We start from the raw sequence: 19,079 nt of genomic DNA, 5'->3' as shown, positions 1-19,079 counted from the left end.
TGTATGCAAGGGACTCAACAAGCATGACCTTCTCTATAGATAAATCTTGAGAGATGACCATCTTGCCAAATCCCATTACCTTAGATGTTGAGGCATCAACAAATTGGACATGGGTGGGCATAGATGGAATTGGATGCACATCCACCACCAAGTCCTTGCTCCCGGTCATATGATTTGTGGCTCCACTATCGAGCAACCACGACACTCCACTGGAAGCAAACTCCTACAAGAGATCAATGCTTCGATTTAGGTACTCATTCTTCAATGGGTCCTTTGATGTTACAAACAAGGGTCTTAGGAACCCAAATAGCCCATTCAATGTACTCATAGTAAGAACCAACAAATTTAGCATAAACATGCCCATCACTAGCACGACATAAAACATAAGAGGGGTTAAAGTCGTCGGCTTTGTTGGTAGAGGTGGTTTTGTCCTTATTGGCATTATCACCCCCTTCCTTGTTCTTCATCTTCTTACGAGTACTCTCACCCTCTTTGACAAAAATGTCCTTGAGAGGGAAGATAGCTTGGTCTTGTTCTTATTTTTCTTCTTAGACTTGGGTGCAAACCCAAGTCTCTTCTTTCCTATAACTTCCTTTTGATTACTCAAAAGGTCATTTAGGTTCTTCTCGCCTTGGATGCATGACACAAGGCCCTTTTCGAGTTGTTCTTTCAACTTAGCATTCTCCTCCACAAGATGCACATGCTCACAACACGGGTTATTACCACACGCATTATCAATTAGAACAAAAGGAGGAAAAGTAGAAATCTCCTTGGTTAGTTTTACTTGGAGTTGATCATGAGATTCCTTAAGAGAGGAATGAACACCTATCAAGACCTTGTGGGCCTTGTCAAATGTATCAAATTCTTCCTTGATTCTATCATAGCCAACCCCAAGTGCAAATTTCTCAGATTTAAACACACGGGAAAGAACAATAGCCTGATCAAGATCTTTTTGCAGTTTAGCATGATCAACGTTGTGTGACTCCTCAAGAGCCAAACGAAGACCACGCTCTTCCTCTAGAGCAGTGGATAGTTCCGCTATCTCATCGGCGTAATCATGACTATGTCCCTCCAGTTTGGAGATAGTATCCTAATGAGTCTCATTGAGATCATTGGCCTCACCAAGTTGTTCCAAAAGAGCAACAAAGTGCTTCTTGGATTCACCTTCGATCTTACACAGCAATTTGTCAAACTCATTCTCATCAAGCTCCACTCCTGCACTATCATCAACACAATCTAACAATGAAGGAGAAGTAGTGATAGTGGTCTTGATGTTGGGGGTTACCTTATTGATACCTTTGGCCATGAGGCACTTGGCGATGCGGTTCTGGTTGGTGGCGCCGAAGAGAGACACCTTGGGGGAGGAAGTGGCAATGGCCACGGTAGCCGTTGCCATCCCGTCACGGCATGTATCATCTTCGTCATCATCGGAGGTGTACTCTTCATGGGCCACCAAACTCCTTGAAGGAGTCTTCTTGGTGAAGATGTTCTTGCTTGGGAAGCGAATGAGCTTGCCCCCATTGTCTTCCTTCTTCTCATAAGGACAATCTGTCACAAAGTGACTCACATTTCTGCAGTTGTAGCATGCCCTTACTCGTTGTTTGTTCTTGGACCCACATGAGTTGTGCTTGGAGAAGTTGGGCCTTGATTTTATCTTGTTGCCCCAAAATTGCCTTGATGCAAGAGCCATGTTCTCATGATAAGAATACTTTGTGTCTTCGGGGCAGCCATCTTCTTCCTCTTTTTCTTCTTCATCAAAAATGACCTTGGCTCTCAAAGCAAGGTTGGGTGAAGCTATCTTCGACCGGACACAAGCAAGAGCATTGTCGGCTGTCCTGTTCATGATACTCATGGAAATGAACTCATCCAACACTTCGCTTGAGGTCAAGGTGTGGAAATCTGGCCTTTGACGAATGACGGAGGACATGGCTTTGTTGAATGGCATGATGGCCTTGAGAAACTTGCGTTTGATCCAAGTGTCACCCGTATCCTTGCTCCCATGATCTTGGAGAGCAACGACAAGAGTAGTCACCCTTCGATAGAGATCACGGGGGTCCTCATCTTCTAGCATCACAAACTCATCGGCCTCATCCAGAACCACTTCAAAGTTGGACTATTGAATGCTTGAGCTCCCCTTGTACAACATCATGATGTGCTCCCAACAATCCTTTGCACGGGTGAAGGGGCGCAAGTGAGATAAATCTTCGGGAAGAACCGCCGATTGAAGGATGAACAAAGCGGAATGATTGTATTGATTGTCCGCCTCTTCTCTTGGAGTGAGGTTGTTTGGATCATGTGGGTAGAAGTCGTGTTTGATGATTCTCCAAAGATTTGTTGAGGTGTGATTCAAATGAGACTTGATGCGAAAGACCCAATTAGCGAAATCACCTTTAACAAGTTTAGGAGGACGACCAAGGTTATTAATATGCGGGGTAGGTACCGGTCCTCCATAGACCTGGGGAGGAGGAACCGAGGCAAAGGATCTTGTCCATTCTTGTAAAGAGGGGAAGAAGTACGAGTACCTTTAGCCGTTTCCTTTTCGGAATTGGCCTCCGACTCCGATGTGGTGGGTTTAGCCACAAGCAACAGTATGGGAGAATTCTTCATCCCGTCAAGTAATTCTTTAAGCATGGACTTGACTTCGGTCGTCATCGACGTCTTGAATGAGGCCATAACCTCATTCAAGTCGTGCCGTGTGATCGAACTCAACTCCACAGCCTCGGGCACTTCGTGCCCAACCACACCGTCGTCAACCATACTCTTCGGGTGATGAAATCCTTAATAAAGAGACGTGGCTCTGATACCAATTGAAAGGATCGATATGGTTGACTAGATGGGGTGAATAGGCAACTAGCAATTTTTAGCTCTTCTTAACAAATTAGGGTTAGCAACAAAAGGTTCTCTAGATGAACAACTAGGTGAGAAACCTATATGATGCTAACAACAACGACAACAAGTGCAAGCAGTGAATACAACACAAGAATAATAAGTACAAAGTAAAGGTAAGAGATAACCGCAAGTGGAACCGATGGAGACGAGGATGTGTTACCGAAGTTCCTTCCCTTTGACAAGAAGTAAGTCTCCATTAGAGCGGTGTGGAGGCACAATGCTCCCCAAGAAGCCACTAAGGCCACCGTATTCTCCTCACGCCCTCACACAATGCGAGATGCCGTGATTCCACTATTGGTGCCCTTGAAGGCGGCGACCGGACCTTTACAAACAAGGTTGGGGCAAACTCCACACAAAGCTTGGAAGCTTCCAACAAGACCACGAAGCTTCACCACAATGAAATGTGGCTCTAAGGTGACTCAACCGTCTAGGGTGCTCAAACACCCAAGAGTAACAAGGTCCGCAAGGGATTAGTGGTGGGAATCAAATATCTCTTGGTGGAAGTGTAGATCAGGGCCTTCTCAACCAATCCCTAGGAAATCAACAAGTTTGATTGGCTAGGGAGAGAGATCGGATGGAAATGAGCTTTGGAGCAACAATGGAGCTTAGGGAGGTAAGAGGTAAGCTTCCAGAGGAAGAAGACCCCTTTACATAGTGTGTGTGTGGGGGGGGGGTCCAACCGTTACCCCCCACTCACAGCACGAGCAGAGCAGTACTACCGCTGCTAGAAGCGGTACTACCGCACGGTAGGTTTACCAACCACGGTAGTAAAAAAATACTATCGTGCCTACCAGTGCTGAGGCAAAAAGATACGCAAAAAGTCCGACGGAGCGGTAGTAAAAAACTACTACCGCCAGAGAGCGGTACTACCGTTGTGCCTGCGGTACTACCGTTGGCACCAGCGGTACTACCACTGGCTCTTTTGCACCAACAGGGAAAAACATGTTGGAGCTCCATTGAAGCAAGGGAAAAGTGGTCCAATAGAAATGTGTACGTGTTGATTCCACCCAAACCTTCTGAAATGGACCCCCTCTTAATAGTACGGCTTTCCTACGACTCAAATCCACAAAAGAGAAACATAGAAAGCAACCGTCTTTGAAAGACTCCAAGGGGCACCGAACCGTCTTGTGCCTAGTCATGAATTATCTGAAATGCTCAATGCACACGATTAGTCCGCACACGCATTGTCATCAATCACCAAAACCACTTAAGAAGAAATATGCCCTAACACCTTTGTAGTTAGTTATTGCAATATTGTTGTCATATAATTCCACACAAGCAGCAATAGGTTTATTACTCACCATGCGTTGGCCTGCACCTAGGTAAAATTCGTGTCCCGTGTCCATCAAGTAACACAAGGTGATGTCCCACTATCATACAAATTATGTGTGGTTATGCATTGTTGTTTGGTACTTTGAGGAAAATACCTTGAGAGCTATCTTGGCACATGCCCTCTCCAAGTGCATGGAAACCATATGTGGATCGTTCTTCTTGTCCTATATTTTTCCATAAGTTGATGTATTGAAGGAAAATCACCTATATAGTCGATCTCCTGTCATAAAACCTTTTTTGTGGCATTTGTCTCACTCTAAAGCGATGCTCATCACTCTTTCCCAAAGTTTCATGGTATGACTGATAAGCTTAACTCATTGATAATAAGTACAACTTTCAATATTTCTTTTATTCTAAAGATAGGTACTCATGTACTCTTCCTCCACTCTTTGGGCGTACTGTTTCACCAAAACAATATGGTTAAGTAGCTTAGTAGCCACACTACTATCACGTCCCATTTTTAGTGCCTTCTTAATCTCGAGCTCATGAACCTCCACCCAAACCGCCTATTGGTGTCATCAAAGGATTCATCTAGCTCAAGCATGATGTTCTCATTTCCACCATCGAACAACTAGTTAATGTATTCTCTCCATCTGTTCTTGTTCTCCTCATCTTTCACTATGAGTCGATTTGCCTCCTCCTTGATGTATTTAACTTGGTTGAGGTCCCTTTTCTACCTCTCATGAATATTTGCCATTTGATAAACATCATTTTCTCCATCCTTTGTGCTAGCTGCTAGTATACCTCATCATACGCCAGCCTACATACTTCACGTAGGGGTCACATTGCTTTCTTCTTGACCTCTTTGTATTTTGGCATGATCCTTATGTTTTTATCATGGTGCCAAATCTTGCAACACTCCTCCTTGATTTCCTTTTGGACATCTTCATTCCACGACCACGTGGCCTTAGGTTCTTGTTCTTAACTTTCATCACCCCAAGCACCTCCCTGGCTACCTATGGTGAGCGTTCTAGTTGCAGAATCAACTGACTCCATCAATCTCCCTATTAAGGATCCTACATTCGAACTACTCACATGAATCATATTTTCCTAAGCTAGATTCCTTAACCTTCGCGCTCTCGTCAAGCGAAATGGGTTCCAAAATAGAGGGCATTAAGAGGGTTACGCCCCCAACAAGTTTCTATTGGGTTTCATAACCATAAGCATGACAATTTCTTGCTAGATACTCCTTCATGTTACAGTAAGTGAAATACAAAATGTTATCTTCTATGCTTGTGAATGTTTTTAGTTTGTTGAATTACCTTCTATGCTTGTGAATATTTTTAGTTTCTTAGCCATTTTATTATTGCGTATCCTACTACTTTGGTATCATTATTCTCATAACATCCTAAGGAAAATTTCAAAAAGCAATATCATGCAAAATGTGTTTTCTATTATTTTGTGTTGTGATATGATATCTAGGGTTATTGCTCATTAGTGGCGATTCTGTATGCATATTTATAATCTTTGTATGGTACTTGTGATTTCTACAACATTTGCAATTCTTTGTCTAACTTGGTTTTAAAAGATGTCCATAGGAATTTCTGCTTCGATAAAAAAATGCCCTCAAGTGAGCATTTCTACAACAACAAGATTTGCAAGCATTTTCCTTCGTATGGTCTTTGATGGTGCCTACAGTGATACAACAATTATTACATTTTGATAATATTATCGTTCATATGGTTATTCGTTTTTTTATGAACTTGTATATCACATGAATGTTCTTTTTGTACCTTGCTACGAAACTCTTTCCCAACTTTAAGTATTGATGTCATAAGATACACTTGGTTTTATAATTCTCAAGGTACCTTTAGTAATAAAGGTTAACAAAATCATATGTAGTTCCTCTTATGAAGAGTCATCTATGGAACTTTTTAAATACTAACAATAGTCATTTTAATGTATTTTTATGAATTGTGTTCCAAAAATATATTTGAATGCACTAATTCCCACTATGTTAACCAAATTTAAATCTGGACTTGTCTTATTTTATATGCACTACTTTTCAAGGTTAAAAATCATATATTATTCCTCTTGTCTGGTTTTTTGTTGGGGATTTCCATCAAGTCTACAACTTCAAAACGAAATCAGTCTTTTATATGAGAAAATGTACTTCTAGGATGTGTTTTTGTGCTTGCACGTTAAGATTTACTTTACAAATGCTACTGAATATATTGTTATAATCGACATGTAAATTGTCATCATAACTTCAATTGTCAATTTGAGGAGACATTGTAATGTTTGAGGTGTACTTTTGGGCAATAGTTTAGGTTATTTAGTTTGACTTGTAGCTCGTAGTGACACTATCTTGTGTGTGACTTTTTTCCCTTTGACCCGTATCTCATGGTATCACTTCAATCTTGGACCTAGCCCCTCTATGAAATGGTTTTATCTAGAAGTAGGACCAGTTTTCACATCTCATTTTTGGTTCTTACCCATTTCCTCTTGGTACTTTCAACCTCCTTTTATTATCAATGCTTGTTATGTCCAGAAAACTATGTCAAAACACTATAAAGGTCCATGAGTCCCAACACTAGCCTCATCATGGTGTCCTCTTCTCCACTCGCCTAGTGTGGATATTTCCCAGGTTGTTATGCATTCATCTCCTCTTCTTCAATGCAAGTGAGACACAATGACGTTGAGTACAAGGTGTGACTCGTTTTGCTCCTTGTATCTCAAAGTTCTAGCTTCGCTACTATTTGTGTTTGATTGTTCTCCTTGTCATCTCCCTTGCGAGGAACGGCACAATGGAGAGGGGTTATGATGGAGCCATGAGTAGAGTTTTACTTGAGACAGGGAGGGAGTCAAAAAGTATAGGGGTGGAGGAGCAAAAGAGAAACATGAGGGAGAGGCCACTAACAGATGGGGATACTACCAAAATCTAGGGTTTGTCCCCTATGATCTCCCTTGAGTGCCTTATAGGCCGAAACCAAAAGTATTAAGAATTTCGGGAATAACCAGTTTGCTTGGCAAACAATGCTAAGATAATACTGGAGCTGCAAATTGAATCAAAGGAATGAACTGAGGTGCCAAACATAGATTTTGGATGCAAAATAAAAATGTGGGAGCCAAGATTGTAAAGCATACCAGAGGAAAGAGTTGAGGGACTAAAAGTCGAATTTATCATGATGACTACGTTAGCACTTGACAGATCATTGTAGTATAGTTTAGATTTAGGAGCCCTCCTTTTGCATTGGCATGGGTTCTAATTACTAGATGATGGCACGTAGGCCTTGGGTCGGTTCTGAATTTTGGTGTGATGAGACAGATTGGTGTCTTTTATTCACATGCACAAAGGTAATGAGTGACAATGGTTGTAACATACTTGTTTTGCACGAGGACAAGTTACCTGGTGGCCTTTTGCATGATTATTGCCCTAGATTGTTCAAGATTGCCGTTGGTGTCTTTTATTCACATGCACAAAAGTGTCAGTTCTTTCCCTGGTTAGTGTTGGTTCATATTGTTAAGCTCCGTGCACTAGTCAACACAACCAAAAGTCCGAACTAATGGAAAGTGCTGGTGCAATCCACATATACTGTAACAACCCCTCTCACGTGCGACTCGGAAAGACAAGTCAACACGTTGAACTGAAATAAAGAGACGGTGTGTGAAACTCACGTATGAATCAAGAGGCCTCTACGTGGACACAAAGGGGGGCTACCAACAATTTTTAATAAACTGCAAAAGCCAAAACTTGAACTCAAGACCTTAGCTCTGATACCATGTTGAATTCATGCTCCAGCCAACTCATCCAAAAGTCCGAACTGATGGAGGGAGGCGGGCAATATATTTCAACACTCCCCCTCTCGTCTAGGCTTATTTATCCCTTAGACATGGGATCAATGTAGGCCACAAAATCTTGTTATTTTAATATTGTGTTGGCAGGGTCTTGAACTTAAGACCACTTGGCTTCGAACCGATGGAAAGGGCTAGTGCAATGCACATTGTAACACATATTACGACAGATTCTTCGATAGGGTTTCGCGACTAGCCGTATGGCACAAATGGGGAACATGAGGCAAGAGTTACCCAGGTTCATCCCTTCGTGGTAAAGGTAAACCCTACTCCCTGGTCTATCATATTGATGGATGGGGTGTATAGAGTACAAAGGTTACAATCTCGAGGATTACGTACGTATGTTGACTGTTGAGGGTGGATTGCGTTGCCTCTATCGACTAGCCCGGTCACGCCTTTTGTTGGCTGAGGACGCATAGGGTTACATGATTTCCTAGTCAACAATGGTGGGCAGGATTCCTCGCGTGGTCACCTAGTTGGCTTGACTTGGATGCCAAGTTGGTCTGTTCCTTCTTGGGAGGTTGTGAGCAGGGTAGCAGCCTAGGCTGTATCGTGGCCTGGTCGGCTGACTTCCGATGGCCTGAGGTAACCCCGATACATGGCACCGTCAATTAACTATTCATAATCATGTCCTTGCCTTTGACAACCTTGAAAGGCGTGGTTGGATGTACTAGCAATTGTGTGCTTTGTGGTTTGAGCCGGAGATATTCATCACCTTTGATTAGGATGCCCCTTTAGCCATGAGGAGTTGTTGTTAGTGAAGAGTTAGAATGGCATCAATGTTTCTAACCATAGCATGAGTGTCTCATGTATGGCTTTGTGGGACCTTCCATTATCGGCCAATGTCAAAGAGTTGTGGAGATGTTATAACTAATTTATCATTTATACTTTCTAGAATTTATTTGAGGAACATAATTAACACATTTTTTCCAAATATCACGCTCTCTATCCAAGTATAGCCCTTGTTTCTCATGAGTATTCAACACAATGTGGTTTGTGCTCATCAATGGATACTTTGTTGACATTTCCTAGGTTATCGGTGCTATGTTTGAGGAGGGGTCTTAGTGGTAAGTTTGTTTTTTCTCCTAGAGTAATCGGTGTTGTTATGCTTCATGCTTGCTGTAAGCAAGCTTCTATAAACATACAACTCTCTTCAATTTGATGGGAGGGTAGAGTTCCTAACCATTTGCTCAAGGAAAAAACTATAGATTAGAGTGAATGATGGTTTGGTAGAGGATTTCATGTTTTGTGTATTTTAAACTAGATAATGAGAGATTTGATGATAAATGTATGTTTTCTATTGATGTTTTTTTTCTTAACCATTTTTCTGTTCTACTTATGCAAATGTTTGTTATTGTACCTATGCAATTGTTTTGCACCATCCTTGACATATCTAGTTAAGGGAACTAAGTCGAATGTCTGGCCAAAACCACAATGAGGACCAAAGGGGCAAGGCGTAGCCAAAGTTCATAGAACTTGAGGGCCATGGAGAGTGATATATCTTCTCTAGGGGACTTGGGTTTACCCTACAATGGTATCCACTCACGGGTTCCACTTTATGAGGACTAAGCCAACTCAAGTCCTAATGGTTATGGATTGGCATAATGCTACTTTGATCCTTTCCCAAAAAAAGTTTACCAATTAGCAACTCAACTTACAAATAAACGAGATTCCTAGCGTTGTACATCAAACTTGTTTAGGTTCTTTGCTACATATGGACACTAGTTGGTTCATGAGTCGGTGTTTAATGCCATCTTACATGGTCCTTAGTTATTGTGTTTGTGTACAAACTAACATGTCCATTGTGGTTGCTTTATGTGTGTCGGTTCCTCATACTAAAGGTTTATAGTTCTTCCCTGGTACAATTAAGTACAAACTTTTTCGAGAGCGATTTTCCTTAACATATTGGTGGAGGAGTTTTTTCCAACTTCAATCGAACTCCACTCGAGCTTGTGTAGAACTAACATTGACATTTGGGGTGTAGATGATTTATTTCGTACAAATTTTGATGCCATTTATTCTCTTGTACGCGGTCTACTACAGAATAACACATTGGGGACCTCTCGTGGGACACAAGTAAAAGGCAGTTAGGATTTGTCTACTACTAATATGGCCCTCCCATAGAAAAACATGGTGATCCCAGTTCTAGAGCTAAACATAACATGTCAACTGCTTGCGTGTTCAATATCAAGTATGTGAATTGCTTTGATGATGTTGGCCACTTGGGCAAAGTCCTAAGGCTGTATGACACCATAATCGCATAGCTCAAGAATGAACACTAAAGTTGGCAAGGGCATATATGTACCTCCGTTCCGGGGTGAGAGTGTTACCAAATTGAATGTTGAACTCATCATCTACCTAAACGACATAAGGATCCAATGCAAGTATGGCATGTCATGCCTAAGTACATCAATGTAAGCTTTGATGGAAAAGACATCAACCACATTCCATTTCCAATGATTTTCCTCGAAGGTCGCAATTAAAACATGTATTCTGCTCCTTAAGAGGCATTATTGAAGGAACTTCTATGTGTATTGTTAGATTCTTTAAGTCGCATTGCTCCAAATCCCATGTGAAGGGGCTAAAACTCATGTTTTTTTCGCTTACCCCTTTGGCATGGATAAGAAAAGGAACGTTGTCATTCCATTCAAGGGGGTTTGCATTCGACGCCCTTCAAAGTTATCAGACATGACACTCTTTCATGGATGGATACATGGTATAGAAAGTCCACTAATTATAAGACCGGTATGGATGGTTACCACTTTTCAAATAATTGGACCACTTTAAGGCTTGAAATGGAACACCTTAATAGTGCAGGAATGGGTCGGCACATCACCACATTAATGCAAGTACTCACACAATTATGCCTCGAAAAAGGGACCAAGAAGACGCCTCTTGGTGCTATCGAGCAAGAAGTCAAAGGGTCCTAATGCTTTATCAAAGGCATTCAAAGTCTTCCTCACCAGTCTTTCCCATCGAATCATGGTTTGTAATGTGAGCACTTGAGCTTCTAGAATCAAGTAACCCCATTGATAAGAGATCTATGTAAGATATAGGTTCATTTTTTCTAGCATGCGCCATTATTGCTCTCATCCAACCGTACAAGATTTTGCGCTTAGCTACTAAGACGAGCAAGTAGACCATGGTATGTAGTCCAAAAGGGCAAATGAAAGAGTCGAAGATCTAGTCTATCGCGTTAGGTCAAAGGTTTGTTCCATGTTTCCTTTGTGAGTCCATAATGATGGTCTAAGGATAAAGGTTTATGATGGAGAAAATGTCAATGCTTGAAGAAGACCAATCTTTCAACTCACTTTGAGAGTTTGTTCAAGGTTGGAGGGGTAAACGTGAGATGATGAGGGGATAACTTCTATTTTATATGAACAATGATCTCACAAAATAGATGAATTGTCATGGTATGCTTATAAACTTTGGGGCAAAACAAACGATGCATCCAATTTCTTTAAATATTTCCTTGAAATCTTCAAGCATTACCTGGTTGGATAATGATCCTTTGTCCTGGACGGTCTTCAGATTTGGAATAGGGTAGTGGCATAGTTCCTAAGGTTCCTTGCCTCCCACCATTCTCAAAAGGTGTATCGAATGAAAACTGTCGGTGATCAGCTTCCTTAATGAGGGTTTAATATGAAAATACTCGAATGCAATTGTGCCCACAAGTCGTCTTCCCTTATTCGATTATTGATAAATCTAGCTTTGAATGTATGGGAATTACATGTTCTATCTTGAAGATTGCTTACCTCTTCAAAGTATTAAGTCACCACCCACAAAGCTTACTCTGAGAGACCCCTTTGATAGGATGCTCTATGTGTTACTCCCTCCGTTCCTAAATATAAGACCTTTTAGAGATTGTACTATAAACTACATACGGATGTACATAGACATATCTTAGAGTATATATTCATTCATTTTTCTCCGTATGTAGTCTTCTAGTGAAATCCCTAAAAGGTCTTATATTTTGGAACGGAGGGAGTAGAAAATATTCAACTTCTAATTTTTGGGGCTAATGTCTAGTATATATATAAATGACTTGTGGTATATGCAGAAAACCCCTCATATAGCGGGAAATATATACAAACTATACATGAAACATCATATAACTCTAACACATAATATAACTACATCCATCAAACTTAAGGTGGATCCACAGTACAAAGTTTTGGGAGATGAAATCCAAGTTGCGCTCTGATACCTTGCAAAGATGTACGCATCAGCTAGTTCACCCACAAGCTCAAGTTGGTACCAGATAGCAGAACTCTATGTGTAGAACTCATCAATCATGGAGTCACCCTGTTGAAGAGCATGCTTGTGGCAAATCACGGACTGGTATGACGCATCACCAAAGGGCTGATAGTGCTACCCAAGATGGGTCCACGTCTCAAATACAATAGTGATGCCCATAAACTCACAGGCAACACAATATAAGTGAGAGCAGTCACATGGACCATCATGTCGATGATGCTTCAATTACATGGTAATAGATATAAGAATCTTTCCTCCCCTTATTAAAGCACCTTCACATAGGCCTACCACTCTTGCGCTCATCATCATCAGAAATTTGCACAATTATATAATATAGCGTGATCTTGTGACCCGGCCTCATCTAATGCATATGTTGCCAAATATTCATAGTTGCTTGTGTGGTGGAGTGTGCACATCGAGGGAACATCCCTGGCATCAACCTTCCTCAAAAGTCCTGCTTACCCTTTGTGTGTTTCCTTAAGTCGAGGCTCAGACTTAAGTACAATTTCTCGTTTATTGGCGATGCAAGATGTTCAAACATTTGAAAGCACACTAATAGGGCATTCGACTTTGCAGGAACAAGCATGGTGCAAAGCACTCCAACGTCAAATGTATTCCTTTTTGCCGACAAATAGGGTGCAACCCCTCATGATCCTAGTAGGTTGTGGACCAAGAGATACCCCCCCCCCCCTCACACTCTGGTCTAATGTTAGTACTTCTTTGATATTGCCTTCTAAGCGTATGATGGGAGGGGTATATATACATGAGTGATATTGTGTGCCTTGATTCACTTCCTGATCAATTGAGGCCTTCCCATTCTGCCCTAGGGTTTCCACTATGCTCCGGATGAGGATGTACTTCAGAATTTACCATATTATTTTCCTAAGTCAAGGTTCTTTATAGTGATAGCCTTCATATGCCGTAGGTTGAATGATGTTGGCGTGCTACTTGTCAAGGTTCTTTATAGTGAGAGCCTTCATATACCGAAGGTTCAAGGATGTTGACATTCTTTGTCGAGCAATACGACCCTGGGATAACACGCTCTTATAGTTATCCCAAATTTACGATACCATTTTTGGAACAAGGGCTTGAAGGAAAGCTCCTTAGCTACATCGTCATCACCTTCATGGACAATATCATCATTTGTTATCTTTGAACCACACCTCTTATTAAGGTTTAAGATCCACCTCTTTGATCCTTTTACAATGTTCCCGCACAAATTGATAGTCCAAAGGGTTTAAATTGTGTCACAAATGCAAACTAAAATCCTTGAACAAGATATTGTATGGGCCTTTGATAATGGCAAAACTCCTAACCCTTATGCGAATCTTTCATTACACGTTCGCTTCCTCGAGGCTTGTTGAACTCTATGAGTTTCACTTGTGATGGAATTGCCTAAAACGTCATTGGGGCCTCTCTCTGGCCCATTTCTTTTGAGGTAACTTTAGGTAGGAAAATTGAGGGAAAGTGCAAATGTCCGCAACCAGATAATCTATATTATGTGTCTTAAAGTAGTACCGTCAATCTCGGAGGCCATCGTCATCATGTTCTCGAGCTATGTAGGGGATTTCCTACAGGTCATATGTTGTTCATTATGCCTCTTTTAGGAAAACTAAATTGGCCCATGGTCATGGTCTACACAAAATTATTGGTCTCTTCCATTCAGTAAGCACTTAAAGGCTTCTTCAACTTTCCAAATTAACCACCTCTAAGGTGGTTAATAAGTCGGTCTTGTTGACGCCCCTAGACCTTTTATTTCTAATTGCTCCACCCTTTCCCCAAAAAATTAGTGCAAACTATAATGGAAAAATAATAATCTATATACATGTAAAGTCATACTAGCTGAAAATTGAACTCAGCAATCCCTAATTTGTGGGTTGTATAAACTTGGTGAAGTCACACTACTAAAATTCCTATCTTCATAATATGTCTATTTGCATATACTCTGCAAAATTATTGTTATTGCAAGTTCTGAATAAAAAAGATGGTACAAAAGCTTCTGAAATTACAGTAGGTAGATTGTTTCTGCAGGTAGAGACATAACCTATATACAGGTAAGACAGAAAGACATGAGTTCTATTTTACTGTTTTCTCATAGTACATAGAACTCTGTTTAAAATTTCCAGCAGAGCCTAAAGCTTGAAAGTATATTTTCTTAATGTTAATGTTATCCATTTATTTTCAGCATAGAAGGTACATATGACCGCTATCAGGCATTTGCAGGAGCCGGAAAGGATGTGAGTGAAGGCGGTGCAAGTAACAACAATGTAAATTAATCTCTGTAGATTTTCGTATTGCATAGCCTAGAGCTAGTTTATGTGTGGAACATTTAGCTGCCAAGCATCACACTGGATTTAATCAGTCTATATTTCTGAATTTACCACAGAAATGCACTATCATGATGAAGTGTTTGTTATCAAGAATTATGTTGTATGCAGAGGACCAGCAAAATGAATCAAATATGATTACTTTTATTTAGCTACTAGCTTATCTGAATAAGCTATCCATGGTTCTTTATTTTATTTAACAAATATTCTATAATCTAAGTTTAGGTTGTAATCACGCCATTTTGTATCCAGGATAGCCAAATTGTATAATTGTTAATATACTCTTTTTAAGCAAGATTGTCTATACACCCACATATCTCTGACATGATATGTTGGTTCTGACCCAGGATGGAGATCCTTCAAATATACAGTCAAGGCTTAAAGATATTACTTCCTGGTAGCCCTTGAGGCCTTTCATCATATTTCCTAGTATGTTATTTACCGTGTTTAGCCCAATGCTGATTATGTGTAATCCTGAAGGTCTCTTCAAAACAATGCTGATGACTCAGATGCTAATGAACTGGTGAAACTGGAGAAACTATTGACAGATGCTTTGAAGAAGACAAAATCCAAGAAGGTACACCTAAATGTCTCTGTTGATATTTGTAACCAACTTTCGTAGCAAGGAATCAAGTTTCTAGTTCCTGTTGCACCCTTGCACCTTGCACCATCAGAAAAAATAAAATGGCTCTGTTTTTGGCCATTTTCACTAATTCAGCAATCCACAATTTTAGCATGATCTTAGTTGCTGCAGTCTCACTCTTGACGCTCCAACTAGACATAAGAGATCCATGGTTCCTTAACCAGAAAATATCTCCTATCTAATGGTGCAGGGAATATAATTTTCATTTGGATTGACTATTCTCAAGGACAACAGACAGTTCAATTATTTAGTTGCATCTAGACTCTTAAAAAAATGGTCCTGAACGTGTCAGTTCCTATATCTTGGTAAATGATAGGTAAACTACATTGAAGAAAAAATTCATTGGCTAATTAACAATGCATGTGGCTGTGTTTGATAGTTTCAGCATAACTCAGAGAAGTAAACTGTTAGTACATTTTCTAAATTCAGCAATAAAGGTAGATTTGCTACTTTGCTATAGACCTGTGTTATGTAGAACTGTACTTGGACGAATTGTCATGTGATGTGAAGTCAACAGATGTTCTGGCTATACAAGAATCAGGCTACCATTGATGCTTATTCCATGGCATTAGTAAGACAGCGACAAGTTGGCTCTGTTGTCATTTTTCTGAGAATTGTGTAGCATGGCATTGGTAAGCCTGTTTGTGTTGCAGGCTGCCTGAAATGACAGACAAAATGGAGACATCAGAATATATCCTGTCAGTTACCTGGAAACAGGAAATTAAATTTTGAAACAGAGCCTGGCATGAGAGTTCAGTCAACATAAAGACTATTGCAAGGCTATTTGGCGTGTAAACTGAAACAGGACATCTCTGTATCCTCTGAATCCATGTACAAAGTCTTATTTACAAGCTTTGCTTTGTTGTTGCTGGGGTGCAGATATTGGCGCAACGAAATAGCGGTGCGGGCACGATTGCGAGTGGCGAGAACTCCAGAAGGTTTTGAGCAGCCATGTGATGTGCATGCATTTGGTACAAGCAAACCTCTGTTGTTGATGCCACACTCTTCCCCAGTTATTGGGTATGAAAGAGTTGTGAAGGCTGCTGCTTGCGAGGTGCAGCAAAGGCATGAGGGGCAAATTCAATAAAAGGGTGGTGGGTTAACTCTTAACAGCAACAGTGCGTGTGTCCTTGTTATCTGTTGCCTTACCTTTTGTGCTTTCCTAGGGCTGTGTGTGATGCTCATATTAACATATCAGTCTGCTGTCAGTCTTCACTACACAGGTTATACGCAACTGAGTGAGAAATCAGTTTATGTGGATGCACCTTATATAACCTGCCGCATACTGGTATTTTATCTCAGAGTAGTATTTATTTTTTCATCTGTGCCACTAAAAAAAATTGATAGAAAAATAGAAATGTATTGTGATCGTATAAGTTGGGTGTATTTTTTTTTTCAAAAACAAGAACATGGCACATACTAGAAAACAGCGAGCACAGACCTGCCGGACCTGCAGGCAAGCACTCGGTAGGCAGAGTTTCTATGCACATGAACCAGTTCAGGCAGGCATTCAGTTACAGCAATCTCACCAATCAGACCAAAACCGCAGGAATCTTGGCATGCAAACATTTTAGCAAGTGTCTTCCCTGGGATGGAAACATTGCCGGCACGAGAGGTGAGACGAGACACGAGCGGAGCCCCAAGAAAATTTGGAACAGCAAGGGACCAAGTGGGGATGACAGAAGCAACCACACCTGAGATGCAAACACCGGCGCGCACGACACGAACGCCCAGCAAGCCATGCTCCGGCAATGGCGGCGCGCGAGGTCACCCCCCCGCGGATGCGCCTAGCTTCCTGCTCTCCTCTTAGCCTTCACCGAGCCATCGACCCCCAAGTCGGGCGCATCACCCATGCATGCCTGCTACTGCGATGAATGTAATCTGTCTGAATCGATCCATCCGTCGTCCGCCGGCGCTCGCTGGGAAGTGGGAAGTCTAGCGCTAGCGGCGGCGTCGTCCTCTGCTTCCACCCTCTCCGGACTCCGGTGGCTTCGCTCTCGCCGCGTAAAGCTAAAGCTAAAGCTTAAAGCAGCTTGGGGGCGTGGCGCCGTTCAAACGGCCACGCGCGGCTGGCCACGTGGCGGGCCTCGCGGACCGAAACGTCACGCTGCCTACGTCATATCACCCGCGCGGTTCACTGTGCTACGCCCCCATATCGGGCATGTACGTCCTCCCCTCGGGTCAGTCAATGACTTGCCTTCACGGCCGGCCAGTGCCTTCGCTCGCAGAGCCAAGGCGGCGGGCCCTTTGGGCTTTGGCCCTTGGGGGGTCAAGCCGGCTGGAAAAGCCTAGAGGATGGGTGGTCCGTGTACACTGAGTTGGCAAAAAACATGGCCGGCATCCAGACCAGCGAGGTCATGTTCATGTAGTAGACGCACAAACGACGAACCGTGGGGCGGGGAACGAAGGAAGAAGACGATTTCTCCAGGACAATGGAAGCAAGGAGGACCTACGCATGAACGCGTGGAGGCAACAGCAGAGCGAACAGACATTGGGAGGAAGAAGGTGACAAAAAGGAAAACAGGCAGGAAACACATCAACAGGGAAGAGGAGATGTTTTGCTTACCAGTTACTACCACTCAGCCGGCGACGCCTGGACGAACCAACGGAGTGGAGGCGAGCGTCGATTGCCATTTGGCTGCCTCCAACTCCAGAGGCAAGCTTCGGCGTTTCGCCGCGTTTTATGCTTGGCCCCCCCTCCGACCACAGGTCCGAGAGAAGAGCAGCGACGTCGTGTCGACGGGTCACTGGCCGGCACGCCTGGAATCTGTCCTTTTTACTCGAGTCATCACGTACGGGCGCCTTTGTGCAGGCTCGCGAGGGCGCGTGTCGACCGCCGCGTGTACAGCTTTGGGCGGGGTGCAGGGGGCACGCGTCGGCTCGCCGGGGCACACACCTAGGTACAGCGCTCCGTGGCAGCTAGTGGTCTGAGGGACTTTTTCACTATTACGACCTTAATCTAAAAATATAGAACAAAATGAATTTTGTACAAAATTATTTCACGATCTGATCCTTTTCCAGAACGTCACAGCTCGCGGCGTTGCTGCTGCACGTAAAAAGGCGCGTCTATATTAATGTTTCTGTTCCACATTCAAACGCCAAATGAGCTCGTGTTGCAGCCCAGGCCAAAACGCCACTCCGGCTAGCGTTGCTGCCCATGCGAAACGCCACAGTAGCTGGTGTTTTGTTATTCCGCATCCAGAGAGGAAACGCCAAGCCGGAGTTCTGTTGCTGCTGCCGCACTGGCCCATACACCGGAGCCGCCGCGCCTGCTGCCGCCTTTCCCGTCCACGAGGGAGGCCGAGCCAGCCAATCAGCGCGTGTCGTGGTGCCCATATCTTTTGTCCATGAGGTGTGCTTCGGTACACACACCCTCCTTCACAAAACGTACAAAAAAGAACGTATATCCACCTCGTATTGTATACTACAGGCCGTCGTACGTATGCAATACGAGGTGGGTATACGTATGTCTGCCTGTACAATACAAGTTGGATATGCGTTTCCCCTTCTACGTTTTGTTGGGGGGTGTACCGAAGCAAAAGTGTTTGTCCATACATGCATGTCGTGGTGTCCATATCTTTTGTCCATGCATGCATGCTGCGGCTGTGGCCGGTCGTTAGCTTGATATAGTATGAGAGGAGGAACGTGGTCAGAAACGCCAGCTACTATGACGTTTTGGCCTTGGGTAGCAACGTCATTCAGGATGGCGTTTCAGCCTAGGTAGTAACATATAAGCTAGTTTGGCGTTTCGGCCTGGGCAGTAACGTCAATATAGACAGATATTCCTATGTACAGCAGCAACGCCACGATTTATAATGTTTCTAAAAGGATTAGAT

The 19,079-nt window shown here is 42.5% G+C and overlaps 1 protein-coding gene and 1 long non-coding RNA gene across 2 annotated transcripts in view; one reads left to right on the top strand and one right to left on the bottom strand.

The window, feature by feature from the left end:
* The window catches only part of LOC123445268 (MADS-box transcription factor 51-like), a 40,679-nt gene extending 24,167 nt beyond the window's left edge, over positions 1-16,512 (top strand). The window contains exons 2-5 of the mRNA XM_045122232.1: positions 14,459-14,540; positions 14,948-14,997; positions 15,081-15,177; positions 16,123-16,512. Coding sequence (XP_044978167.1) covers positions 14,459-14,540; positions 14,948-14,997; positions 15,081-15,177; positions 16,123-16,188 — 295 coding nt within the window. The 3' untranslated portion in view covers positions 16,189-16,512. The remainder of the gene's footprint in view (positions 1-14,458; positions 14,541-14,947; positions 14,998-15,080; positions 15,178-16,122) is intronic.
* LOC123445269 lies at positions 15,613-17,904 on the bottom strand. Its single transcript, XR_006631069.1, has 2 exons — positions 17,810-17,904; positions 15,613-15,901 (listed from the first exon to the last, which is right to left on the bottom strand). It is a non-coding gene; the product is annotated as an uncharacterized LOC123445269 (long non-coding RNA).
* Positions 17,905-19,079: the final 1,175 nt, after the last annotated feature.

Source organism: Hordeum vulgare, chromosome 3H, assembly GCF_904849725.1.
Source record: "Hordeum vulgare subsp. vulgare chromosome 3H, MorexV3_pseudomolecules_assembly, whole genome shotgun sequence".
Classification (NCBI taxonomy): domain Eukaryota; kingdom Viridiplantae; phylum Streptophyta; class Magnoliopsida; order Poales; family Poaceae; genus Hordeum; species Hordeum vulgare.
Note: the sequence above shows the minus strand (reverse complement) of the source record. Positions and strands in the feature narration are given on the sequence as shown.